The sequence below is a fragment of the Pseudopipra pipra genome, chromosome 2 (genome assembly GCF_036250125.1).
Source record: "Pseudopipra pipra isolate bDixPip1 chromosome 2, bDixPip1.hap1, whole genome shotgun sequence".
Classification (NCBI taxonomy): Eukaryota; Metazoa; Chordata; class Aves; order Passeriformes; family Pipridae; genus Pseudopipra; species Pseudopipra pipra.
In genome coordinates, this window is record NC_087550.1 from 41675397 (window position 1) to 41702806 (window position 27410).

The window sequence follows — 27410 nt, forward strand, 5'->3', positions numbered from 1 at the left end:
TGAAAAGTAATATGTAATTAAAATATTAAAAAAAAGGATAGTCCAAAACTTTGTAGATTATCTGAATTCTGGGATGTATATCATGATAATTGTTTTGTATATGCTAGATTTTCTTAAGGACTCTAGATGTTTCCCAGCCTCCCCTTCTTCTGACGGAGTTGGATTTGCATTGATCAAGTAGCTGATATTGCACAAAATATTATGTAGGAGACATCCCCACTGCTGTGGCCACTAAGCTTGTCTTTAGGAGATCTGCATTATTTCCCCTTGGGTAACTTATATGGACCTGTTATGGTTTTGTTATTATTTTTCCTCTTGGTTCTTTCACCCATGGTGACTTTTAGACTTCTAAAGTATCTCCAGGTAGATAAAGAGAAAAATTTGATCCCAAGGCTCAAATTCCCTTTGGTGCTAAAGAGCAAAGTTCAAAAATGATCTGTTCAAAAGAAAGAATTCCGGTATACAGTCATGTTTATTTCTTATAGATTCTGAAAATCTGTAAGGAAAGTTCCGATTGCTTATCCTAAATTACATCAATTCGTAGTCTGCAATTAAAACCTCCAAATCAATTCTTAGAAATAATTTAATGTCAAGTGAATTTTCTGGAACAATAACACTGTTGAGATCTTTCCTTATTTGTGGAAGTGTCAAAAAGCAATGAGTAATAGCAGTCTATTAGCAATACATCACATTTATATTGAGAAATATATTTAAATCTACTACAATTTGTAATTTACAGAATGACTCTGTGGTAGAAACAAGTTTAGTTGGAACTGTGATGAATGGACTGTCTCATCTTCGTGGGTGTACTGATCGTGGACAGTTTATTATTAACTTGTTACGTGGTCTTGGTGGCAATCTCAACATGAAATCACGACAAGAATTTGCAAAAGAGGTAATCTTTGTGCTCTAATTTGATTGTAATCTGTGTTGTCTATAGGGAAATAGCTGAGAAGTAAAGGAGTGTTTCATATGTCACTGATAGACTGCTAAGTGCATCCATCCCAGATGGGAAACCTCTGTCCATACTGCTTTCTGCAAGGACCCACTGTAGCAGACTGTGTGTGTCTATATGTATTGTATATGTAATACAGATTTATTTTTGTGGATTTTTTCCGTTCAGAAGACTTGAAATGATAATGTGGGGACTTTGTTGCACCTCATTAGGGAGATGTTCTTAGAGCATTTCTTTGAGGTTTTGTATTGTATGTGCTAGTGTGTGATTCTCTGTGTAGGTACTTGAGGGCACAAGAGCTAGGCAACAGTATTAGAAAACTCTGTGCGTATGCTGGTCCGTAGTCAGAAGGTTGACCCTGGAGATAGATATTTCCACAATCACACTTGAGTTTTGTGTTGGAGAGAAGAAAGTAGTTCCTTCCAAAAGGCAGCCAGGAGCTATAGCATATAAAGTGGGCAAATGATAAAGGTGTAGACTCAGCCTTAGGAATTAGTTATTGATGCATGTGAAGGAGTTATCTCATTCTTACAATTATTATTGTTATTATGTTGCCTAGTCTAAAAAAAAAAAATATGTATAGCTTTTCAAAATACAATTTGTTTGAATTTCTCTATATTATGAAAAATGGAAAAGTAATATGTTACTATTTACTTAAGGACTTAAAGCACATGCATGACATGATTGAATTTTCAGAGGCAACCTTAAACTATCAAAATGTGATTTTACAGAATTATTCTTTGAACATTCTTTAGATTAGCTTGAAATGGTAGATCTTGTTTTTAGGAGTATGGATTTAATTGAAATTTTATTTTTGTTTTTTTCTAAAGCTCTTCAGTTGGACACAAGAGTCTCCACCAGACCCGAGGAAGCCCCTGGACACATATTATGACACTGACACTGGACAGCTAATGCTGTATCAGCTGAAAAAAACTGAAAATCTAACAGCTGATGACTTCAGTAATCTCCAAACACTTCCTGTCATCCAAACCCCTGACATGCAGAGAAGTTTAGATTACTTTAGGCCCTGGCTAGACATTAGTAATAAGCAGCCATTTCTTCTTGTGGGTCCTGAAGGATGCGGAAAGGGGTAAAAAGTAGTTCCTATTTTAAGTAAAATATACTTCTAGTTATTTGACAGAATTTGTAATATTTTGTTATAATGCTTTTATAATATGACTTTCTGATAGAATATCACTTGTGTAGGTCACTAATTAAACAAATGTTCTGTAGTGGCAAATAGGTAAGTTCTTATGAAGTTCTACAGGGAAAGTTCAGACCGCAAGTATGCATCTAAGACATCTGAATGCATCTTTTAGATATGAAACAGGACCTTTGGAAAACCTGTGCTGTCATGGAGCAACAGCTTTAGGCACGAGGTATCCAGTTTTATTTCAAGAGACACTAGGTGCCTGTGTACAGGCAACTGAATTTAGCTCCTTCTCTTGCCCATGTTAGGTTCCTTATTTAGATGTGTTGGATCACTAGAATCAAGGTATTTATACTAGCTGTTTGTTTTGTGTAGCTGTGTACACTACACTTTTATTGAATTTTGTGAATAGGAAATAGCACAATTTTAAAGGCAAGAATGCTGAATTCAGCAAACCTCATGCTCCACCTATTCCATTAATACAGGATATAGTATATGCATTTTAATTCAAAAACTATACAATGTATTTGGATACACAGCAGTTTAATTTACTTAAGTTTGTATGTATGTACATGTTTGCTTTTCTAGGATGCTGCTTCACTATGCTTTTTCTCAACTCCGATCTACTCAGATTGCTACCATTCACTGCAGTGCACAAACTACTTCTCAACATCTTCTACAAAAATTAAGTCAAACTTGCATTGTAATCAGTACAAACACTGGGCGAGTATACAGACCAAAGGACTGTGAAAGGCTTGTTTTGTACTTAAAAGACATCAATCTACCCAAACCTGATAAATGGGGAACAAGCACTCTCGTGGCTTTTCTACAGCAGGTGAACACTTATGTCTGTTATTTAAAAAGGCACTTAAGTATACTGTATATAATTTAGTGTATGTAGTAAATAACTACATTGATTATTTTCAGAGCTAACACCCTGCATCTGCATTGGCATTAGTTTTGCTTCTACTTGGGTAGACTATGTAGGTGTCAGCCAGAAATAAGATACCATTTTTATTTGCCTTATTTGTGTAAGTAAATAAAGACAGTGCTTGTCTCAATGAGTTATAATGCAATAGGGATATGAATGACAAGAAAATCACCAGGAGTAGTCAGCGTGGATTCACTAAGGGTAAGTCATGTTTGATGAGGGGAGAGCAGTGGATATAGTCTACGTGGACTTCACTAAGACTGTTGATGCTGTCTCCCAAAAGATCCTCACAAAAAAGCTGTTGATACGGGCTGCAGGTAGTGAGGTGGGTTGAAAACTGACTGAAGAGCCAAGCCCAGAGGGTGGTGATCAATGGCACAGAGTGTACTTGGAACACAGTACCTGTTTAACATCTTCTTTAATGTTCTGGACAATGAAGTCTGCAGCTGATGCAAAACTGTGAGGAGTAATACACCTCTGGCAATTAAGAAAAGAGAAATAATGGTATACTTATAACTATTATTGTATTTTATTTTGTATGATATTCTGCTGACTTTCTTTTAATGAAATATTTATTTAATTCTTAAAGGTTCTTACATATCAAGGATTTTATGATGAAAATCTGGAATGGGTTGGTTTAGAAAACATCCAAATTGTGGCTTCCATGTCAGCTGGAGGAACGTTAGGAAGACATAAACTTACCTCCAGATTCACTTCTATTGTTCGTCTCTGTGCAATTGAGTAAGTATGTGAAAATTAGTCTAACTCTCAGAACTCAGATTCAACCCCTGTTTATAAGGCCCTTGCTTCGTGTAGTCTTTATCAAGGTGTGGCTGTTCTATTCTTTCATATTTTCCAGCAGTTTGGGGTCATCTGATTTGGTGCTGTTTGGTGCCTCTTGGCACTAGAAGCCAGCTAAGAACAATCTGTCGCTGCCTGTTGATAGCGAAGTGTTTGAAATATGTTTCTTTTTGGATGATTTTGCTTTCAGTAATCTGCTTTCTGCAGCTTTATATTAAGGTGCTGTTTGGTTACAAAATTAGAGAAATTGAAAAGAAGTTTATTTGTTTGTTTTTAAGGACATCAACATATGTATTTAGAAATTTCTGACAGTGGCCTGTTGCAATAAAATGATAATTTTACTTAACTGCTGGATGGAAATGCTGTTCATTGAAATTTCTTAGTAATTGTGTATACAAGTTTGACTCATTTTTAATTAAAAAAGAATTGATAGTCCATAACGATTTTTTTCTTTTTTTTTTTTTTTTTCTTTTTAGCTATCCAGAAAGAGAACAACTGCAAACTATTTATAGTGCCTACTTGGAACCTGTACTACAGAAAAACCTAAAGAATCACCCTGTTTGGGGTTCTTTACCAAAAATACATCAGCTAGCAGGATCTATGGTTCAAATATATGAGCAGGTAGGGAAATATTTTTTCTTTTTTCAAGGAGTCGGACAATTCAGGCGTTTTTTAAAAAAATAATTACCTTTTGATATAATAAGTGAATAAAAAGGTTTATCAGTATTAAAATCCAAGTTTATTTATTTTTAATGAAATTGGTATCAATGTTAGAGCTACTTATTTGCAGAGAATCCTGGGTATTAGAGGTAAACTGAGTAAGCGGTAAGTAATCCTGCTTTCCCACAGATTTATTTTAGGATTTTGGTGTGCATCTTAACCCTTCTATACTTTCAGTTCCTGATTTATAAAATGTGGATTAATAGTGTTTTCCCACTTAATGGGTAAGGAGGAGACAGTGCAACAGATTGTTATGTGCCCAGTTGTTATGGATGCTGTTATGAATAGAGAAGAGAGATATATGGGTGGAGTGCTTTACAGACATCAAGGACTAGCTATTAAAATTTTACACTGTTAAAAATAGATATTTAGACACAGAATTTCATTTTATCCTCCCGCTTAAAATTTTGTGGACTTCTATCAAGCAAAACACTTAAGTACTTGCTTTTCTTAAACAGTACATAGCCTTACTGGGGTAGGTACTGTGGGGATGTTGGTGCTTGCTGTATGTTCCACGAATGTATGCACGCCCCCATCTAGGCAGAACCATGATACAAAACCGATCTTTGTGACTGGAATCTGGGTTTGGTTACTCGCTGGCATGCACCAATTAGCAGGAGTTTCATATGATGTTATCAATGTATTCTAAGAAATCTGGGTTTAAATCTCATCACATGATGATCCAGTAACTGATGAAGGCAGTTTTTCTTTGAGTTAAAGCAGTTGTATATTCAAATATCCTCTCTGGGAAAAGAGTAAGTATGAAGTCTTTTGCAGTGAGAAAGTGTTACTAATTTAGGTAGGTGTTTATTACACTTCTATATTTTCTTTGCATTTCATATTTAGTATTTCTTTAAAAAATACATATTTTGTCTAATAATACTGCACTAACAGTTCTAGGTGACATGTGTGGTTGTTTCCATCAAAAATGGTAGAGAAGAATTGTTCTGAGAAAATCTATTTTGGTCAGAAAACAACATTTAAACAAGGAGCCCATTAATAAAATATCTAAATATATACCAAATAGAAAACTAATTTATCTGGTATTTTAGAAAAAGTGCTTTACATTTTAAAACATCACTTTTTTTCTCCCCCTTAACTCCCAATTTTAGGTACGAGCAAAATTCACAGTTGATGATCACAGTCATTACCTTTTTACACCATGTATTCTTACTCAGTGGGTTCTTGGTTTATTCAGATATGATTTAGCAGGTGGTAAGTCACTTACTTGGTTTTCATTGATAAAGTGTTCTATAATGGCCTAAGTTATTATTGATGTCAGTTGTACTGTTGACTCCACATGCAATTCATTCATCTTTTAAAATTGTGAACTATCTGTAATTCAGTAGAGGGGGAAAAATGCGTAACAGTTCACTGCATAAAATTAATAGAATATGTTTCATTTTATCTTATAATGATCCATAAAGATATTATTAAAAAGCACTTCATAATGTTTACTTTTTCTCTTCTTTCTTCCTTACCAATGCTTTCCTGCTGGTATGTAATTTCACTTGCTTATTTTCAAGCTCATATTTTGAAATGGAAATTTGAGAATTTATTATAAATATATAAAGTTTTTTCTCTCCTTAAATTTTGTAGGATCATTGATACCAACTGCAGACTATGTACTGGAAATTATTGCTTATGAAGCACGTCGTTTGTTCCGTGATAGAATTGTTGGCATGAAAGAACTTCATGTATTTGATAATGTCTTGATGAAAGTGTTTCAAGGTGATTGGGGCTCAGATGTTCTGGACAATATGCCAGGTAAACTATTTGAAGCATACCATACAAATTTGCAATATTTGTTTAGGAATGACCTAATCAAGTCAGATAGCATATGAACTGGACACCTAAAGTTTCGAATGTTTCCTTTTATTTTCACAGATACCTTCTATGTAACTTGGGGAGCTTGTCAAGAGGCATTCACCACACCAGGACAGGCACTGCCACCGTATGGGAGGCCACTTGGCAGACTAAACTCAACAGACCTAAAAGATGTTATTCAGAAAGTGAGATACATTAAAGAATATACACGGCAAGGGTTCACAACAATGATTCGAGACATTTTTTGCAAGAAGTAACATGCAAACACCAGTTTAGGGTGGAGTCTGCTTCTTGTTCAAGGGATCATCTTTTACATTTGGTGAAGTGAGGGAAGGTTTGTGATGCTATGTGGCAGGCAGTAGGAAGTATCATGTAGCAAGGGTTTTTAATGAAAGGGCATCAGTTGCATTTGCTGCTGATTTACAACAGTTTGATGAACCAATATTTTGAAAAACATTTATCTCCATACATGTTTGTGTAGTGTTTGAGTACCTAAGTGTTTTATTAAATGTTTACTTTTTGAAATTGTGATTTGGTAATGTAATTTTTATTTGAAGAAATACAAATGGACTGTTTGGAGATTTGGCATGCTTTTAAGCAGTAAAGTACAAAAATTGAGCTTGATGAGGAAATGCAAACATTTTAATTCTGCTAGGGTATCTGATTTTTAGGATGAGAGCTTTGAGATCATCTTCCTTAATAGTGTTTGATGGATTGCTCTTGCAGATGGGAAACTAATCCCTCTCCTTGATTGCCAACTTGTGACCAATAGACTATATGGGAAATGATGAAATTCAATAGCCTCAATTAGCAGAGAATTTGTAGTTGTTTTTTTTTCTCTCCTGACTACACAGTTACATTGGGCTTCAAAGAGATTTTAATTAGTATAACAAGGTCAGAATTTAATTTTAGGATCTGTTATTGTGTGTATTTCACTAGGAATTTTCATAATCTGCAATTATGCAGCAATTAGCTGCCTAAAACATCTTCTAAGTTATTAATTAATTGATCTGTAGTCAGAGACAGCTCAGACTTTGTTCTAGTCCATTATTCAATTTTAATTAGTTCAGTTGTAGATTCATATTTTAATATATCAAAGGATTCCTATTTTAATATATCAAAGACTTCTAGGGTATAGTGGTGCTGGGGGTAGTGTGAGATGTTCATTACTGGTAAAGGTATCTAAATTCTGTCACATAAATAATTTATTTGTAGTGAATATCAGTGTGGTCTTAAGCTTTCAAGCCCTTCTTTTCTAAACTTTTGAATGTTGGATGCTTTCACATCTCACTGCTTTTATTTATTACTAGTAAACACATTTCTTTTTTTTCTCTCTTTTTTTGATAGGGTATCATTCATTATGGACGAGACAAAAAAGAGATAGAGATTTTACTGTTCCAAGAAGTCCTCAGTTATATGTCTAAAGTGGACAGAGTGCTAAGTTTTCCTGGAGGATCACTTCTTTTGGCAGGACGGAGTGGTGTAGGTCGTCGAACAGTTACCTCTTTAGTTAGTCACATGCATGGAGCTGTTCTGATTACTCCCAAAATTTCCAGAGGTTATGAGGTGAAGCAGTTCAAGAGTGATCTTAAATATGTAAGTCACTCATTGTCTTCCATTTTGTAATGTTGAGGTGTATATTAAAGAAAAAAAAAAGAATATGGGAATTTTGAAGGACACAGAAGTGTTGTACGAAGACATATTTTAAGAGAAGCAAAATGGCAGCAGTCTAAATGAAACAAGTAGATTTTTAGAAGTTCTCTATATCTAAGTGTGTATACTGTTCTTTATTTAATTGATTGAAACTCCACTTTTTTTAATACCAGAATTCTCTTTGAGTGTTGTGGACTTCATAAATTCGAAGTTTATGTGAATATACATTTTTCATATATATTTTTTCGTATTTGTATATATTTTTATTTTCTGTCTCCAGTATGATCTGCCAGTAGCTGAATCAAGTAAAATTTTAGTGACTGATGAAAGGGAACATATTATTTAAAATCAAATGCAAACCTTGAATCAGGAGTTTCTCATTACCTTCAGCAATGCTAAAGAAAATTCTAGAGCTGTGTCTACACAAAAGAGTGATACAGTTTTATCATTGAGTCATATGTGTAAATATACTCTATGAAAGAGGCTTTTTAAATTATTTTTTCATTCGCAAGCTGTACATCTAGGTAGAATGCTCTTTATATTTGATATCTCATATAACTGAATCACCTAGAAATCTTTTGTGGAGAAAATACGTATGTCATATATGATCAAGGAAGGATTAAGATCCTTGTTGGTCCCTTCCAATTCAGGATATTCTATGATAATCATTATCTATTGAACAATACATATGTTCCATACACTGAGATTTAAATGTCTTTTCTGCTTCTAGGTGATGGAGCTTGCAGGCATTGAAGCACAACAGGTGGTATTGCTGCTCGAAGACTATCAGTTGGTTCATTCCACATTCCTGGAGATGATCAACAGTTTACTGTCATCAGGTGAGGCAAGTCCAAGAAGATTAATGGTTCTAGTTTTACTGTACAGGGTTAGCTAATGGGGCAGAATAAGATGATGTTTTCTAACTTTATATCTCTATCAGACAGGTTAGTTGCCTTGCTATATTGTTTTAGGTAGAGTGCTTGTACATGAGAACCTGACTCAAAGTTAGCTGTCCTTTAGCCTACCTGATAGTACAGGTGCTTTCAGTTCCTCTAACTTGTTTCAAGGGAGTTCTTTATTATAGTATAACAACAAGATGAGAATGCATTCTACTCTACAGCTTCTGTTTTATAATAAAATTCAAAAGTGAGAAGTGTTCCAATGCTTTACTAGATTGTATAGGTTGAGTCCTTTATTGAAATGAACACCAGCAAAGCTCACTTTTCTGAAAGGAGTGAGATGATAAATAATAATAACAAAAGTGACTTTATTTTGCTGTCCAGCTTTGTTCCTGGATCACAGAGATCATTGAAGGACTGAGTCTGCTAAATGCTTTTTTTGATCTGCAGTAGTTTAAGAGCTGATTGATAAGAGCACCAGATTTTCCTGTCTCTCAGGTGGAACCACAAATCTCCTTACAGTATCAGATTTTTGTCATCCACTGTTTAATCTCTGTGTCTGAGGATCTAAACAACTACTCACTTTCACATTACTGTGTCCTGGTATATGACAAAGTCTGGTTTGATTTGTTTTTATGCAGTATTGGGTCAGCATCTATGCAGTATTGTTTTGGGGTAGATTTGAATGAGCTTTTGAAATACATTTCAGCAGTATGGACAAAGTAGACTGTTAAATAGAATCACAAATTTGGTTTGTTGTTTTCATGATATCATGAAAAGAATGATGAAGTGCATGGGATGATACTCATGGAAGTATGGAGGTGAATACTGCCGTAATCAAAATCTCTATAGACAGGATTCAAGGGAATCCTTCAAGGGAATTTAAAGAATTGTAGTGTATTTTATCTGACGTAAATTCATTCTTGAAATAGGAGAAGTTCCTGGGCTATATAAAACAGAAGAATTAGACCCATTGCTATCTCCTCTGAAGGATCAAGCCTCACAAGATGGATTTACAGGACCAATTTTCAACTATTTCACATACCGTATGTCAACAGAATTATAAGTTATAATTTATTACGAAGTGTAGGAAGTGGTATAATAGTGGACAAATGATTTCTAACATGGTCCTTCTATTGTGTGCGGTTTTAACTTTCAGTTAATTACTGAATACCAGATAGGAATAATGATAACATTGTGATATTTGAGGGCACAGAACCCTCACTTTAAAATTTGTTCTTCTATCTGAAATTTTGTATTTATGAATGTTTTACAAATGTTATGAAATCTGCTGTTGAAAGTAATTAGAAGGAAGAAAGGTTTTGTTCCCATTGTTTTCTGGTTTGTATAGCTTATATATATCTAGTACCATATATATATATCTTGTATTTGCCTATTATACCTACAAATCACTTTGGATTCTGAGTAATCAGCAAGTTTATGGGTAGGTTTCTTAATTATTTTTCTTCTTCCTTAGACCAACAAGAAGATTAAATAGTTTACAAATAAATCAAATAATATGACTGAAAGAATATGAATGTTTACAGTCAAAGTTTCAGGCCCTGAAACTACTTCTAATTGGTTCTGTTGGTCTATATGAATTGGAATGAGAACTAGTGATATCTATTTAAATACTGTCAGCTCTTCAAAATTAAAACATACACTGTAATATACATAATTAGAATCCATAATACTACATTAAGTTTTATTTGTAAGCATTCCTGTCCTAGTGTGATCTGATATTATAGGCTCTTTTTCCCCCAGAAATTACCTTGTGATAAGTATTTGAAGGACACTAAATTATGTTGTATTTGCAATAAAATTACCATCATGTAGTCAGATTATTATGTACTAAAAATTTAATATGTTACTTTTTCTTAGGCATCCAACAAAATCTGCATGTTGTCTTGATAATGGATCCTACTAATTTAAATTTCACAGTAAACTGTGAAAGTAATCCAGCACTGTATAAGAAATGTCAGGTTTTGTGGATGGAAACCTGGTCAGAAGACAGTATGAAAAAGGTAAATTGCGTTAATTGTGACTTATTTAAACTAGTATCTCCAAAAATAATGGAGCTTTGGTAAATAAGATAAAGATATTTAAAGTTGTGAAGCAATAATTGTCACTGTGCTTATTTAATTGATTTGTAAAGTCTTAAAAAGACAAAAAATTCCTCAGAACACTTAAATATTATTAGCATTATTATTTTACCAACATTATGTTTTGTTCTCTTTGTGTTCTGACTTGAACAACATGCTGACAACTATGACTCTGATCAAACACAGCATTTAAGAACAAAGTAAAAATAGACTGCAAGCAAAATGGTAAAGCTAATTGTATCACGGCTGTGTTGTGAGCTTTTGATAGTGGCGGGAGCTGCAGGGGTGGCTTCAGTGAGAATCTGCCAGAAGCTTCCCCTGTGCCTGACAGAGCTGATGCCAGCTAGCTCCAGGACAGACCCACTGCTGGCCAGGGTTGGGCTCATCAGCAATGGTGGTAGCATCTCTGGGATAACATTTAAGAAGGGGAAAGAAGTTACTGCACAGGAGCAACTGCAGCCAGAGAGAGGAGTGAGAATAGGTGAGAGAAACAGCCCTGCAGACTCCAAGGTCTCAAGGCACTGGAGCTGAGATTCCCCTCCAGCCTGTCGTGCAGACCATGGTGAGGCAGGCTGTCCACCTGCAGCCCACGGAGGTCCACAGTGGAGCAGAGATCCCCCTACAGCCCATCCAGAACTACACACTGAAGCTGGTGGAAACAACTGAAAGAGGCTGTGACGCCAGAGGAAGCCCGTGCTGAAGCAGGCTCCTGGCAGGACTTGTAGATCTGTGGAGAGAGGAGCCCATGCTGGAACAGATTTGCTGGAACAGATTTGCTGGAAGGACTTGTGACCCTTCAGGGGACTCCTGATGGAGCATTTTGGACCCCATGCTGGACTAGCGGAAGAGTGTGAGGAGTCCTGCGCTGAGGAGGAAGGAGGGGCAGAGTCAGTGTGTGATGAACTGACTGCAGCAGCCATTCCCCATCTCCCTGCACTGCTGGGGGGAAGGTGTTTTGAAATTTAGTTATTTCTCTTTACCCTACTCTGATTTGTCTGGTAATAAATTAAACTAATTTCCCCAAGTCAAGGCTGTTTTGCCCATTACAGTAATCAGTGACTGATCTCTTCATGTTGTTGGCTTGACCCATGAGCCTTTCATAATGTATTTTCCCTCCCCTGTCCAGCTGAGGGGGGGAGTGATAGTCAAGCTCTGATGGGTACCTGGCATCCAGCCAGGGTCAACCCACCACACCAGCTATGCTGATATCTGTTTTTACTAGTATGTTAGACAGCTAGTTTTAAAATAGATTTGTTAGGTGTATATGAAATGCTATAGATCTAAGATTGCACTGTAAACCTTATGTTCTTGAACCTTTGCTAAGTGTTTTGCTTGATGGAACAGCGTCAGTGTGTTCTTTTTAGATTTAAAATCTGTTTATTTCAGGATGTTCACAGTGTGAGTTTGAGAAGCATGTATTACTTCTGTGTGTTGAGATTACCAAATGCAGTACCCTGATAGGGGCAAGGGTGCCACAGCGTTATGGCCCCAAGGTGAACCAGTGATGAAGCTGAGCATGTATTCTCAGTAGGCACACACACAGACACATATACAGGACATATATACATGTGATTCTCACACAGAACAACACAAACAGAAACCCTAAGCACAAACATAAACAGCACTGTTGCCATCATCCTGTTCCCCCGTCTCTGAGTGATCTCAGTGAAGGTCAGTTAATGGGTAATATGTACATGTACAGAATGTGGATTAAGACTGTCTGATTTCCTCTTGAATTGTATATTTTTGAATCTTTGACATTTGTGCTATTGTAAGAGTCCTCTGAGAACTACTTGGTCATTTATACGGCCAGCAAAATTTCCTCTGCTTGAGAGAGCGAGAAGTTATCAGTGACATGGAAAGGCAGAATTTATCTTTCTAATCCTATAAATATTCTGTAAATTCCTTGTTCTGAGTAAATATATCATTTTCAGTCTTTCCAAATGAGAAGCTGGATTTAAGGTTGGTTTGAGTTTTTTTAATTTTAACTCGGATTGTCATTGTTCGTCATTTTCATGAAGAAAATTGTGGCTTTTTTTTAGATACCTGAAATGCTTCTCTGTGATTCAGATGAACAAGAAAAGACTGGAAAAACACATAAGGAAGTTAAGAAAAAACATTCAGGTAATATTTGGGTAGACACACTAGTTACTATTACTTATTATTAAACACTTACTCAATGTTAGATACCAGATCAGTAATTATTGGGTCGGAACCACCGTGTGGGGTGTGTGGGTGGAGGTCTGTGTGGGGGGTGTGTGTATGGGGGTGTGGGACTGTGTGTGTGTGTGTGTGTTGAGAGAGGAGCCCAGGCCTCCAGCTTTTTCAAACATCAAAAAATTTCAGTATATTTCTTTTTGAGAAATGTGCATTTCAAATGTAGTTGCGTGTTGTTTCCCTGACAGAACTTTAAAAAAAGTATAGTCTTTGTGATATTATTGGATGCTCTTAATTCATATCTCAAAAAACATTCTATTGCTCTTCCTTAGTTATTTCAATGTGAGATAAAATTGAGTATGATATTATCTGTGTAACAAATGATGTTGTACAGGTGATTCTGATTTTCTGAAGTCATTTCTGGCAATCCATGAATCATGTAAAATATACGGAGCAACGCCTAGCAGGTATATGACATTCCTTCGTGTATACAGTACCATCAATAACAGTAAAAGAAGAGAGCTAATAAAAAGGCAGAACCACTTGCAGGTATGTGTTTAAAACACTTTTAACATATGGCTTTTCAAAATACTCCCATATTTGGAAATGTCTTGTGTATTAATGGGCTGTAGCTGCTAACATGGTTGCGTGATGTGTCCTCTATTGGCATATGCTCACACTGTGATTTCAGGAGAGAAATATCATGAATCCTAATGCACTTGTCTGTTGAAATACCTGAAAGGGAGAAAAGTGTTTTTCTTGTTTTGGTAATAGTTTTCCTCAAGAATGTATGAGACTGGGTATGTTTTGTGGCAGAGTAAAAAGTACTTTAAAGCACTGTAAACTTTTTCACCCATGTGTGTTGGAATTGTGTTGCTAAAAACCCATCATCTTTCCATCAATTTAAGTCCTGCCTCTGCTTATATAAATGTTCTCCGTGTAGCTCCATATTCCATCCCTTTCTTTATATCTTGAGAATAACTTCCTGCTTTGTAGGATTTTCGCATCCTGGTTTGACAGACTTATCTTTAACCTCATGGTGTTCTTGTGTAGCTTTGACCAAGATTCCTTTTGTTGTGTTTGTCTTTCCTTTTGTGTTTTGGAATGATTTTGAATTCCTTTGGCACACATCAGACCTGTGGACAGTTCTGGACCAAATGCACAGGTGTCACTTTACTCCTGTTTTGTATGCATAACATCCTTGTTTTTGAAACCCATTTGTTATCTTTCCAATCCTATTTAGTTCCCTTCCCCCAGTATATTTCTGGAAAGATCTGTGTCGTCCTTTAGGACAACTTTTGTCTTTGCCTTTCTCCTGTTCATTTCAGCTCCTTTTCTCAGTCACCCGTGCTGATATTCTGAAACCACACTTGCAAATCTGTATTTTTTTCTTAAAGCATCTGTCAGAACCAAATTACTTCCTTGCCTTGTATTCTACTCTATTTTTACTCTGTCTGCCAATATTTTTCCATCACTGTAGTATGCAATTTAAGAAGATTTAAATTTGTAGTAATAGAAATTGCTTTTTTTGGAGTATATTTAGAATGTAACTGGTTTGTTTGTGACAAGCACTCATTTACTTGTTAAATGCTCTGTTTAAATAAAAGTAATAATTTTCATGAAAATTAGAGATGTGTATCCTCAGTCAATACATCTTCCAGGTATTTTTTTTCAAATATATCTTGAAATAATTCTATTATATAATTAATATAAAGTAAATAAGGTAGAAAGTGTGATTAAAGAAAATAGTTAATCTTAAGCATAATAGAGACTTTGTTTAATGTACATCTGTGTTCTTTAGAGTGTACAAATATGTAGAAATAAGCTAATCTATTTTGTTTGAATTTGTTGAATTTTTATGGATTTGTTTTTAAGGGAGATATAATTACAATGAGTTAATATCAGTTAACTTAAATTCTACTGAATTATTGAGAAACAGATTATGTGCTAGGTACTGTTTTGTTAAAAGTTTGTTAGTTTGAGAATTTTCTTATCATCTTTTTGATGTAGTAATACATCTTACAGTGACACATCTTAAAGTGTCAGATCTCGTTCTTAGGTTAAATAATACCAACAAAATGTAAATAATATCAAGAAAATGTGGAACAATAATTAAAAAAAATAGAATAGTAGTCTACATCACTCTTAATTTGTCCATACTATTTGTAACAAACCTTCATTTAAATCTACTAAAAATGCACTGCTAAATATCTGCTTGTTTAAAACTTTTATAGGCAGGTGTTTCAAAGCTGAATGAAGCTAAAGCTCTGGTTGATGAACTGAACAGAAAAGCTGGAGAGCAAAGCATTTTACTCAAAACAAAGCAGGATGAAGCTGATTCTGCTCTTCAAGAAATTACAGTATCTATGCAGGTGGTATATACAATCACATCAAAAGTGGAAAAAAAACCCAAAAAACAAAACAATTCTTTTTTGGTTTTGGTGTCCATAACTGCCTGTGCTTTGTAATCTTTTCAAGTGTTACAAAATGTCATGCTTTTGTAAGAATTTGCCTAAGAGAAGACATGAGCCCCGAGGCTTGAATAAGGTTGCAACAGGACAGAGGATTCTATAACTTAAATCATATTTGAACTGATCAAATACGAAGAGATCAGTGCAAGTTTTGCACCTGAGTAGTGTTTACTGCTGTAGTTTAGTCCATCTGAAAGTTTTCCTAGAACTTCATAAATTCAAGCTGATGTGTTTTATGTTTATCACAGATAGGAACTTTCAATAAAATATGTACAGGTAGCACTATTTTAAGTAACAAATACCAGGAATTAAATTTGTGAACTCTTAGAAAGCATGTATTTCATGAGGTCTGGTCCACAGAATTTAACCTCAGAGAAGATTAAATAATACCTCCATGTTCATCATTCCTTGAATTTTTATTCTTCAGCTGAGAGGTAGACCTTTTTTTCAGTATTCTGTACTTTCTTTAGTAATGTTTTCTCAGTCAAGTAAAATAACTGCACAAACAATAGGTCTCCACATTGATACTTCCTGGAATCATAAACGTAGGTTAAGATGTAATGAATCTGCTGTCACTGCACTGGGGTTTTTTTGTTACTGACTTAGTCTGATTGGTTGAAAGCTCAATGCCAAAGACATTCTCTGTATGCAGTAAAGTAAATGCCTGGTCTTTTAAACCATTTGGTTCACAGTGCTTTGAAAGTGCCTTGCTTCCATTTTTATATCTTTTGCTGTTGGCAGTTTTTAGTACTTTTAGGCTCTATCTGCCTACTGTACATGAATTTGAATAATGATGATTACCTTGGTGTGTTCACTGATGTCAGTTTTGAATCTGTGTCTGTTATCTAGAAGAGTTACAGGTTATGTGGGTAGCACATATTACATTGTAGGACATAATCAAAGAATAGGTCAAAAGTAATGAAACATGATGGTCCCACTGACATCAGAAAAATTACAGTAGAATTTTGGTTATTTAGATTAGCATAAAGTATAGGTGCCCTCTAACATTTTAATGTCACTTCAAATGTTCTAGTTTATGTAAGAGATAGTGCTGTAATACATAGAGACTCTTTTAATCTCCTTTCAGAGCAAGGTTTTTGACCTACAACTGAATTTTAAGGTTTTCTTATTCAGAGCAATCATTCAGTACATGTTCATTTGCATGAAATGTCTAATCTAGTTTCATGTAGCTAATGTTTTATGTATTTGAATGTAATCGTCAATAACATGCTGATCTACAGCTTGGGTTAAGTGCTCAGAGAATTATTATTATCTTAAGGTTATCTGTGCCTATATGCATCCATTACCTTCTGCTGCAACTCAGCTTGACAATTACTGGTGATAATAATGTATTATATATCAGAAAAACATAAACTCTGGGCTTTTTTGACTTTTATTTTTTAAGTACTGAGCTTAGAATGTTAATCTTTTATGCATTTTATACATTTATCCTCAATGATAAAAGACATGTAGGTCCTTTTTATTGTTGTTTAATATACTAGGTATTAATTGTTGTACTGAAGTTTTTAGGATTGGCTTAGGATTGGAGATAGCTAATAGCTAGTGTCTGCTGTGTGGTAGGCACAGTACAAATCCAGAAAAAAAAAGAGATGTAAACCCAAACAACTTACAATATGCATCTGGACATACGTATCCTTACAGACAGATTGGTAAAACTTTTAAGTAAAGAAACCATTCTATGATTAGTACTTTTAGACTAATAGGCCGTAGTTCCAACACAACTGCTGCTTTAATGAATATGATAGAAAAATAGAGTTTCAATGGTGTTGTGAAAGAAATTGAGATAGATATGGGAGCAGCTGCAAAGACAGTGAGAACATGGCAGTACTTTCAAATGTAGTAAGAATGTTATGGAGGCTGTCACTCATCCTTTTAGAGGAAGACTGACGTGTTGGTAAGGAATGGAAAATCAGAGGCAAAGAGAAAAAAGATCATAATGAGCTTCTCAAAAATAGAGGTACAGATTCTAGTCTGTGGTAAAGAAAGGTGACACACTAAAAGCAAATGATACTTATTCTATAAAGTTTATTTACCTTGTCTGCCCATCTAGTATCAAGTAGACTCAGATATTTTACTGTAATTGGTATTGTGCAAATTATTATAATGAAGACTAAAAGAAATGAGACCTAAGGGAATAAAATCTGTGTAAATTTGCAAGCTAAAGGTATTTTTTTTTGCAGAGTGCTAGTGAGCAAAAAGCAGAAATGGAAAAAATTAAACAACGAATAGCAGAAGAGGCTGCAGAAATAGAAGAAAGAAAAAGAAAAATTGAAGATGAACTAAAAGAGGTTCAGGTAAGAGCTGATAAGAAAAAGTAATATTTTGCAGTCTGATTTTATCTGAGTTACTCAAGTCCTGCTGTGCACAATGGTTTTGCAAAATTTATCCTTGCAATTCTTAAATTTTGCTCTAAATTATTTTGATATTGAAACTTCTTGCATTAGGAAACAGTATTCTATTTGCCAAATTTAGGTTGTCATTTTGTTGTTCTCTTAGATATTAATTAGAGAAAGAATTTTCAAGCCAGATCTTAACAACCACTTGCTATTTCTATGCTGCTATGGTCTACAGTTGAGTTCTGCTGATTTTATGGAATATTTTTCAATTACTCATATCTTATATAGACCAACCCCATTACTTTGCCTTGATCAAACTGGTAATGTCATAGGGTTTGGTAGTCTCATCTGAATGGAAATAATTTAATAAGAGATAATTTCCAGTTATTACTAAATTCTGAAAATTATATATCCTAATGGCCCTTCAGCAAGCTGCTTGTTCAAGAGACCTTATAGATAGTTGGGTGCTGGAACAGGCTCCCCAGGGAAGTGGTCACAGCCCCAAGCCTGGCAGAAGCATTTGGATGATATTCTCAGGCACATGGTGTGGCTCTTGGGGATGGTCCTGTACAGGGTCAGGAGTGTTGGACTTGATGTTCTTTGTGGGTCCCTTGCAACTCAGTGTATTGTGATTCTATGTTAAGCATCAGATTTCTTGCATGTTATGTGTGTACAGTCATTGCTTTTAGTCTCTATTTTTCATCCCATCCATTTTAAATTTATACTAAATTTAAAAGATACCTGTATCACAATGAACTTCTGAGTAATGAAAGAGCAAACATGATTTACGCTAATATCTATGTAATGTTTATGAATTTCAGTGCTGAATGAAAAGCTAGGGTATGTCAGGATTATAATATGCTGTTTTATGGGGAAATATATTTATTATCACTTAGTAAACGTGACAATTTTTTAATAACTTGTAAACTTGAATATGCATCAGTGGTAGTTGGTTACATAATAAAGTATTTAAAAAGAACAAGAAATTGTATGAAAACTGAAATGGCAGATGTTCATTTTTTTGTATCCCCATCCCTCTTTATAATGTGTTTTTATGTTTCAAGCCACTGGTTAGTGAAGCTAAATTAGCTGTTGGAAATATAAAGCCAGAGTCTTTGTTAGAAATCCGGTCACTACGGATGCCCCCTGACATAATCAGAGACATACTAGAGGGAGTTCTGCGGCTGATGGGGATTTTTGATACATCATGGGTGAGCATGAAAAGGTGAGGATTTTATTTAAACTTTAAACTTTTTAAGATGAACTACTTTCATTTATATTCAGGAATAATGCATGTTCAGAATTATTTGGTTTCATACAGAAATAATCTTTTTAATATTTGTTTCTTCTTTACTTAGTTATTTAATTCTTTTTACAGTTTCTTGGCCAAAAGAAGTGTAAGGGAGGACATAGAATCCTTTGACGCCCGTAATATTCCAAGAGAAATACGAGAGAGTGTTGAAGAACTTCTTTCTAAAAATAGAGCATCTTTTGATCCAAAGGTAATTCCTGATTGCATTACATAAAATGAGAAAAGACCAAAAAAAAGACAAAAAGAATAAAAAAGACATGGTTGTCTGATTTGCCAACATGATTTTTAGAATGAGCTTAAATTAGAGAAAAAATGATGAATTCTTCTTGCAGAATTTGTTAGAGATAAAGGTTGCATGCTGCCTCTAACCATGAGAATTTGGTTGGTGAGTGGGGAGCTGTGGGATGAGAAGTTATTAAGGAATCGAGTCCTCAGAGATTTTTGTCACTGGTATAAATTAGAACTCAACCAAGCAATAGTAACTGGCTTCTTCTGGCCTCCTTGTAACAGTAAGAGTCTAATAAATCATGCATTAATTTAAAACTTGTTAATTTCAGTGAAGCTGCATAGTTCTAAAGATACCCACTGTGTTTTTTTTAATGCAGATTGCTGGCCTACAATATAATCTCTTAGTAACAATTTAAAAGATTAGTTCAGTAGAGCAGGCTAATTGGCATATTTAAGTTGGTAACTAGTAAATCTGTTGCAGTATTTATCTTTTCTGCATTATACTTCAAGGACTTTCTTCTAACTGTTACTGAATTTTTCAGAATGCTAAACGAGCCAGTGCTGCAGCTGCTCCATTAGCAGCTTGGGTGAATGCCAACATCCAGTATTCCCATGTCCTAGAACGAATTCAGCCGTTGGAAAAAGAGAAGGCTGGCTTGGAGGCGTAAGTTAGACCCTATTACAAAACAAGTACTTTTAATTCCAATGGTGGTGGGCAAAACTAAAACCTCCAAGAAGGAATCTGAATATGAGGAATAACTTCTTAGAGGGTGACAGAGCACTGGAACAGGCTGCCCAGAAAGGTCGTGAAGTCTCCTCTGAAGATATTCAAAACATGCCTAGACACAATACTGTGCAACCTGCTCCGGGTGAACCAGCTTTAGCAGGGGTTTGGATTAGATGATCTCCAGAGGTGCTTTCCAACACCAACCATTCTATGATTCTGTGTGGATTGAAGTTTATTAAAAAAAAAGATAAAAGAAATTATACCTCATTTGTAGGTAATAAAATGTTCCTGCTGATACAGAAAAGTAAGTGTGCAATATTTTCTTTTTCCTGGAAGCTATACCTTAGTTGTTTTTTGTACAATCATGAGTTACTTGTCCAGCTGAATAGTGTCAGGGAGAAATGAGCATCACAGATATGCTTAAAATATAGTCTCTCAGTAAAACCCATGGTATTTTATGAGATGCATGGTTCCTCTATTTTCAGTCATGTACCAAGCATAATCAGGTTCTCCTTGGGATCAAAAAGATAAGACATGGTCTTATGGCCATCCATAACCTTAGGAATCTGTACTGATTGTTTTGCCAGGTTTTAAAATTCTGTATTGGAAGGACTTGTTCTGATCTTTTAAGAATAAGGTGTTTGGTTTCCATTTTTAAAGCTATGTGATGAGAAGTACTCAAAGCTTTTTTGTATGAAAATATATTTTTTTTGAATGTAAAACAAAAGGAAGAGCTGTCTCTGAACTACCTCTATGTAAACTACTTTCCTGTTTTATTTGCTCTTTTTTACCCATAGTCTTAAAATAAATGTTACCTTTTTGTAGTAATCTCAAGAAAACTGAAGACAGAGAAAAGAAGTTAGAGGATCTTCTGAACTCTGTTGGTCAAAAAGTATTGGAACTGAAAGATAAGTAAGTTGGGTTTGTTTATTTCAAGATATAAATACGAACATAGACGATTTTACATTATGAATAATGACATTTATCTAACCAAATGTAGCTTCCTGTTCTGCAAGATATTTACGTCCCAATTAGTGACGCTTAGATAGATAGTCTAAATGTCTATCTTTACACTCAGTGGAGATAAATACTGTTAGAATACAGCTCATCTTCTCAATCAGATGAAATAAATGCTCCTTAAAATTACCTGGTTCTAACTACTGATGGTGTTGGTAACTTTATTGTAGCCATTGATGTCAATGGTAAGCAGTATTGTTTCTAACCTTCTAAATCACATAAGACTTCAATGACTCCTTAGAATTTTGGGAATATGCCTATACAAAACTTCTACTGATCACAGCTTGAATAAAGGCAGTTCTATTTCTCTTAGGCTGGCCTACTTTTTTGACAGCTAGTTAGCTATCTCCTTTTTTCTTAGCATCTCATCAAGTACATGACTCACAGTGGTATAAAAATAGGTCTGGTGAACTTTTATACTTTCTTCAAATTCAGTTTAATCTAAGTTTTTTAGTTTGATGGTTTTAGTATGTACTTAGTATAGGACATACTTTATAATCTGACATACGTACATATTACTAAAAGTCATGTTTTGTAGTCTGCAAAAAAAGAATGGGAGAATTCTTGTCATTCAGCTATAGAGTGATTTCTTAAATTAGTTATATACTACAGATTACAGTTAAATATATTGCTTTAAACTGGTCGATTATTAAATGCATTAATTATTTTAAATATTAATCAAACTAATTAGATATTGAGCATTACAAAATAATACCTAATCCTTGCCTGTTTTTTAGGTCATGTTCTTCCTATGTGTTAGTTTACAAAGTAGACTACTGTGCATTGAACTGGAGTCATTCATGCGAATTAGCAATATTCTTTTTTAAAAATTTCAAATATCGAATTTACCAAATAGTTACAAATGTACAGTATGGCATTGAGCCTGCTATTTTCCTGACTAGGTGCCAAACAAAACTTTACACAATCACTAAAATCAAGTCAAGCTGTTTAAGTAAAAGAAGGAATGATTTTCAGACATTATGATCTGTATTTCAAATGTATTTTTAAGTCTCACCTGTGTATCTATCTAAATTTTTTTAGTTGAAAGTCTAACAAGTTCATCTGCCAATTAAAAGCAGAAGATAAAAAAAAGAACTGTAGTTGTGTTCTTCATTAACAATAATGGAGGAATTCATTACAAAATCAGTCAATTAAATTGCCTTGAAAGTAACTGTTCATAAGTTTAGTAGTTCATGATAGTAATTACAAAGAGTATTTGTTTTACAGGTTCCAGAGTAGAACAACAGAAGCAGCAAAACTTGAAGCAGAACTAAGTAAAGCTCAGAAAACATTAAAAGCTGCAGAGGAACTAATAAATCAACTCGATAGGGAACACAAAAGATGGAGCACTCAGGTTAGTGAAAATTTTCATAAATACATCTTATAGCTGATAATTTGAAAATATAATTTTTGCACTGTTTGTAGAATGTGTTATTGCCATTCTGCATGTCTCCCAGTGTACATTTATTTGATTTCTCATTAGAAATTAAAGCTTTTCTTCCTTCTGAAACTTATTTTTACTTCACCATACAAGTTATATCACCTTGCTACAGAATGTGTAAAAAATCCCTCAGTATTTAATACAGAACATACAACATTCTGTGATGGTTTTCAATCACAATAATGTAATTGTTATGATGGCTGAACATGTGAGCAGTGGGACCCTCCAAGCCGAGATACAATCAAAAGGGACAGTTTTTGGGAAAACATTAAACAATCACAGTCTTAAAACATATATTCTTTTATGGCATCGATGCCGGAAATGCAAATGTAGATCTACCCAAAATATTTTGTTGCTTTTGAAGTCTTCACTTAAATGTTTTAGACTCTTCTGAGTAGGGAAAGTAAGCATATTTTATTCGCTCAAATGAAATATTTGAGAGAAACTGGCAAGTCTTTGGACACACAGGCTCCTCTTTGGTCTGAAACAAAAAGGAAAATCTCGAGATATATACAAGCTGAAAATAGCTGTCACCTCCAGAAAGCAATCTCTAGTTTTCTTGTGTATTTTAAAGTGGAAAAAATCTCCATGCAGAGATACATGGTCCTGTCTCTCCACTGATACTAAAAAAAGCCTAAACAAGTAGACTAAATGCCTGCATTTTGAAGAACCAAAGTTAAGGTTAGATGAATCCTTTTTGTAGGTTGACCACTATAATGGAAAAAAATAGAAGATTTTCCTTTGAAAGTAGCTTTACAGCTATTTCATCTGCTATAGTAAGGATTGGATTTGAACCCCAGAGTCTAAATACTTCTAAAAGTAATTCCTCCGGTTTTTCACCCTGATACATTACCCTCATCATTAGAAAGTTCAGACTATCTGTTAATGATATGCTGTAGACTAAACTGACAGATTAGTTAAGAAGTATCCCATATTGCGGACAGTGAAAAGGCAGTATTTGTCTCCCTTTAAAGCAAAGAGGAAGCAATGAAAAGTTGCTTTTTTTGTTTGTGTATCAGCTTTTTTTTGATGTCAGTTTGATTATAGCAAAAAAAAAAGGAAGACAATACTTTGAAAACAATTGTGGCAGTCATATAGTATTTCGATACACTGTATTTTTGTCCAAAATATTGGAACATTTCAAAGCAGAGGTGATGTAGTGCAGCTTAATTATTTGAAGATATATGATAAATGTATTTTATCATGTAAGTGTGCAGTGAATAACAGTAAATGTAATAGTTACATATAGTATTTAGTATCTGTATACATATTGTATGCATACTTACTACCTGACTGTGATTGAGATCACATATTTCTTATTTTTCTTACTATGATACTTTTTACTCATTTGCTTATAAATTGAACTGAAATTCATAGATTTTTAGCAGCTACATTCTCAGAAATATCTGTCCATACCCTAAACCAAGGCTAAAAAGAATTTTTCCCATAATTTCTTGTCTGTGTTGTTGTGGGTTAGCTAGGTATAGATACCTGAAATGCAAGCAGAGAGATTGTCTCAACTGTATTCCCAATGGCAGGCAAATTTAATTATGACTTTTTAATAACTGATGAGACATATTAACATAGCTTTTGTTTGCAAAACACCTATACAGTCTTCACTTTTTTTTTTAAGGTGTCAGAGATAACAGATGAACTGGCTACGTTGCCTAAAAGAGCTCAGTTAGCAGCTGCATTTATTACATACCTTTCTGCTGCTCCTGAGGATCAGAGGAAAACCAGCTTGGATGAATGGACCAAATCAGCAGGCCTTGAAAGTAATTTCTTGTGTGTGTCTGTCAGTGTCTGTGTGTAAGTAATTAAGCTTGATTGAGGAAGTGAGAAATGCCAGTGAGTTCTAATGAACAGTTTCAATTGTCTTCATGTTTCCAAATGAAAAGTGATGATGTTTTCCTACTCAACAAATACTTGTTTATACAGACAGGCTATTTCTTAGGCTTATTCTATTAAATTATTAAGATTATAAAAACTTATAAATAATTTTATTTTTGCAGAATTTGCTTAAAAAGAAGAATTTACAAAAATGAATGTATTCACATGAACTATTGTAAATTTGCCAATGCGTTTTGAATGCATCTGCTTTTTCAGCAAGCATTTTTATTTCTGCATTAATAATATAATTAAATATTATTATGACATCAGCTAGTTATTAGTAATGAGTTCAAGCAATAAAATAATAGATTAAAGGGAAATCTACAGACCTGCACTCTGTTAGACAGAGTCTCTGCTGTATACAGAGTGGTAAATGCTTTATAATTATGCAGACTATAAATGCTGACACAAAGTTGCACTCTTTCATTTATCAGAGTTTGATTTACGGCGGTTCCTATGTACAGAAAGTGAGGAATTAGTTTGGAAAAGTGAAGGTTTGCCTTCAGATGATCTTTCAATAGAAAATGCTCTTGTCATCTTGCAGGTAAATTTGCTTTTTTTGTCTTGTCTTGGAAGTATTTAAATTCTTACAAATTTCAGTAACATGACATCTGCCTGGAATTTTGAATTACTTCATTTGTGTTATTTGTTGGCATCACAGAACACACACACACAGAGAAATAAATACTTATGTACACTGGGTATTCTGTAGTACAAAGAAGAAAGCAGTTAAAGAAAACACGTTTTCCTATTTGCTTTTACAGTTTTCTTCCATATCAGTCTATTCCAGCTTAAAGTGATAGAATCAGTGGAAGATTATGTCCCATGTATGTTGACTTTGACATATAATTTCTAATACTTTTTTCTCAGAAAAGGGAAATGCTATATACAGATACCTTTCAAAACCTATATATATATTGCCAATAATACTTGAGAAAAGAAGTGGGAAAAGAATAAGTTTTATCATATAATTATGTATAGATATATAATACATAATATTGCATGATTATGTACATGATATTGTAGTCATTTAATAGATCTCCTAACAAGTAAGTATTTAATGGCATGAGGAGAATCTGCATTTACTACAGGTGATTTGCTTAGATTATTGATGATTCTCTCAAATCAGTTGCAACCTTTTTTTAATTTAAATTTATCTTGCTTTATCATCTTGATGGTAGATCGATAGTAGATCCTTTCTCAGTTTGATTAAAAATGTTTTCAATAAATACTGTCTTATACCCTTAAAGCCACTTATGTACTATAATAAGATCTTATTTTCATTATTTTCCTTAGTTGAATAGATTGAACTCTTAAAAATCTCAGTGTATAAAGAGCTTTATGAAGTGCTCCCTTAGTTCAAATAATTTTCTTTGTGTACAGTTTTTTTCAGCATCCTTATAAAGCTGAAATTGGACGTGATATTTTACGAAGGTGGTGTACAGTATACTTCACAAGCTTTTGTACTCATCATCTTTTGATTCTTGAATATTGTCCATGTTTCTCTGTCTTTCAGTTTGAGATCTGTGCAATTACTCAGTTTGGAATACTGGAACTCTAAAAAAAGCCCCACAGCTTGGAAGCATTTATCTATCAGACTGAACTAGAGAATTGTTGAAAATATCTGTTTAAACCTTCAGCAAGTTTGCTGACACAAAACTGGGAGATATGGCTAATATAACAAGATAATCAGAGGGCTGACACTCCTCTGCTATAGAGACAGGCTGACAGAGCTGGCATTGTTCAGCCTGGGGAAGAGAAGGCCTGGAGAGACCTCATTGCAGCCTTTCAATACTTTAAAGGGACTTATAAAAACGAGGGAGAACAAGTCTTTATATGGGCAGATAGGACAAGGGGGAATGGTTATAAACTAAAAGATGAGAGATTTAGATTAGCTTTACTTAGAGAGTAGTGAGGCACTGGAACAGGTTGCTCAGTGAAACTGTGGAAGCCCCATCCCTGGAAGTGCTCAAAGCCCTGGGAACCTGTTCTAGTGGGTGGCATCTCTACCTGTGGCAGGGGCTTGGAACTAGATGATATTTAAGGGCTTTCCAACCCAGCCATTCTGTGACTGAGTTTATGATACAGCAGAGGGTCAAGCTGCTGCCCAGAGGTCCTTGATGGACTGGAGAAAGGGGCTGACCGGAACTTCGTGAAGTTCAACAAGGGGAATTGCACAGTCCTGCTCCTGGAGAATAACAACCCCATGTACCAACATGTGCTGGGAACCACCCAGCTGCAAAGCATATTTGCAAAAAAAGGCCCTGGGGGTCCTGGTGGATGCCAGGTTGTACATGAGCCAGTAATGGCCCCCTTCCAAGAAGAGGGCCAATCGTATCCTGGACAGCCTCAAGCAAAGTATTGGGAGCAGGTCAAGGGAGGTGATCTCAGCACTAGGAAGGCTGCACCTGGAATCCTATACCAGTTGTATGATCTTCAGCACAAGAGACATATGAATGTACTGGAGAGTTCATTGTGGCTTTATGCCTGCAAAATACTTGTATTCCCGATTTTTTCTAAAATGCATTGAGGTCCAAAACAAGAAGTACTGTACCTTTGCCCACTAGAGGAAGAAGAAGGAAAACTAATACCTCTTCTTCTAAGTTTAAAAGCAGTTGTGAATAACAAAAGCTGTAGATTATAGTCATTGAATAGACTCCTGTTTATAGAGAAGGTGAAGAATGACCTAACTTCAGCAGGACGAACACCTGAGAATTTTGGATTGCGTGCTTTTTTTTTTAAGAAATAAAATAAAAGACATAAAATTCCTAC

The 27410-nt window shown here is 34.8% G+C and overlaps 1 protein-coding gene across 4 annotated transcripts in view; it reads left to right on the forward strand.

Annotated features, from left to right (window-relative positions):
• The window catches only part of DYNC2H1 (dynein cytoplasmic 2 heavy chain 1), a 159506-nt gene that overhangs the window by 38989 nt on the left and 93107 nt on the right, over window positions 1-27410 (forward strand). For 3 of the 4 annotated variants that reach the window (XM_064645170.1, XM_064645168.1, XM_064645169.1), the window contains 23 exons: window positions 740-895; window positions 1786-2045; window positions 2694-2940; window positions 3626-3777; window positions 4314-4458; window positions 5670-5772; window positions 6157-6324; window positions 6445-6569; window positions 7732-7980; window positions 8768-8876; window positions 9869-9982; window positions 10818-10960; window positions 13081-13162; window positions 13590-13744; window positions 15430-15567; window positions 17868-17981; window positions 19088-19248; window positions 19402-19525; window positions 20106-20227; window positions 21116-21202; window positions 22535-22661; window positions 24382-24523; window positions 25073-25182. In XM_064645170.1, coding sequence (XP_064501240.1) covers window positions 740-895; window positions 1786-2045; window positions 2694-2940; window positions 3626-3777; window positions 4314-4458; window positions 5670-5772; window positions 6157-6324; window positions 6445-6569; window positions 7732-7980; window positions 8768-8876; window positions 9869-9982; window positions 10818-10960; window positions 13081-13162; window positions 13590-13744; window positions 15430-15567; window positions 17868-17981; window positions 19088-19248; window positions 19402-19525; window positions 20106-20227; window positions 21116-21202; window positions 22535-22661; window positions 24382-24523; window positions 25073-25182 — 3333 coding nt within the window. The remainder of the gene's footprint in view (window positions 1-739; window positions 896-1785; window positions 2046-2693; window positions 2941-3625; window positions 3778-4313; window positions 4459-5669; window positions 5773-6156; window positions 6325-6444; window positions 6570-7731; window positions 7981-8767; window positions 8877-9868; window positions 9983-10817; window positions 10961-13080; window positions 13163-13589; window positions 13745-15429; window positions 15568-17867; window positions 17982-19087; window positions 19249-19401; window positions 19526-20105; window positions 20228-21115; window positions 21203-22534; window positions 22662-24381; window positions 24524-25072; window positions 25183-27410) is intronic. The other variant, XM_064645166.1, reaches the window with a different exon arrangement.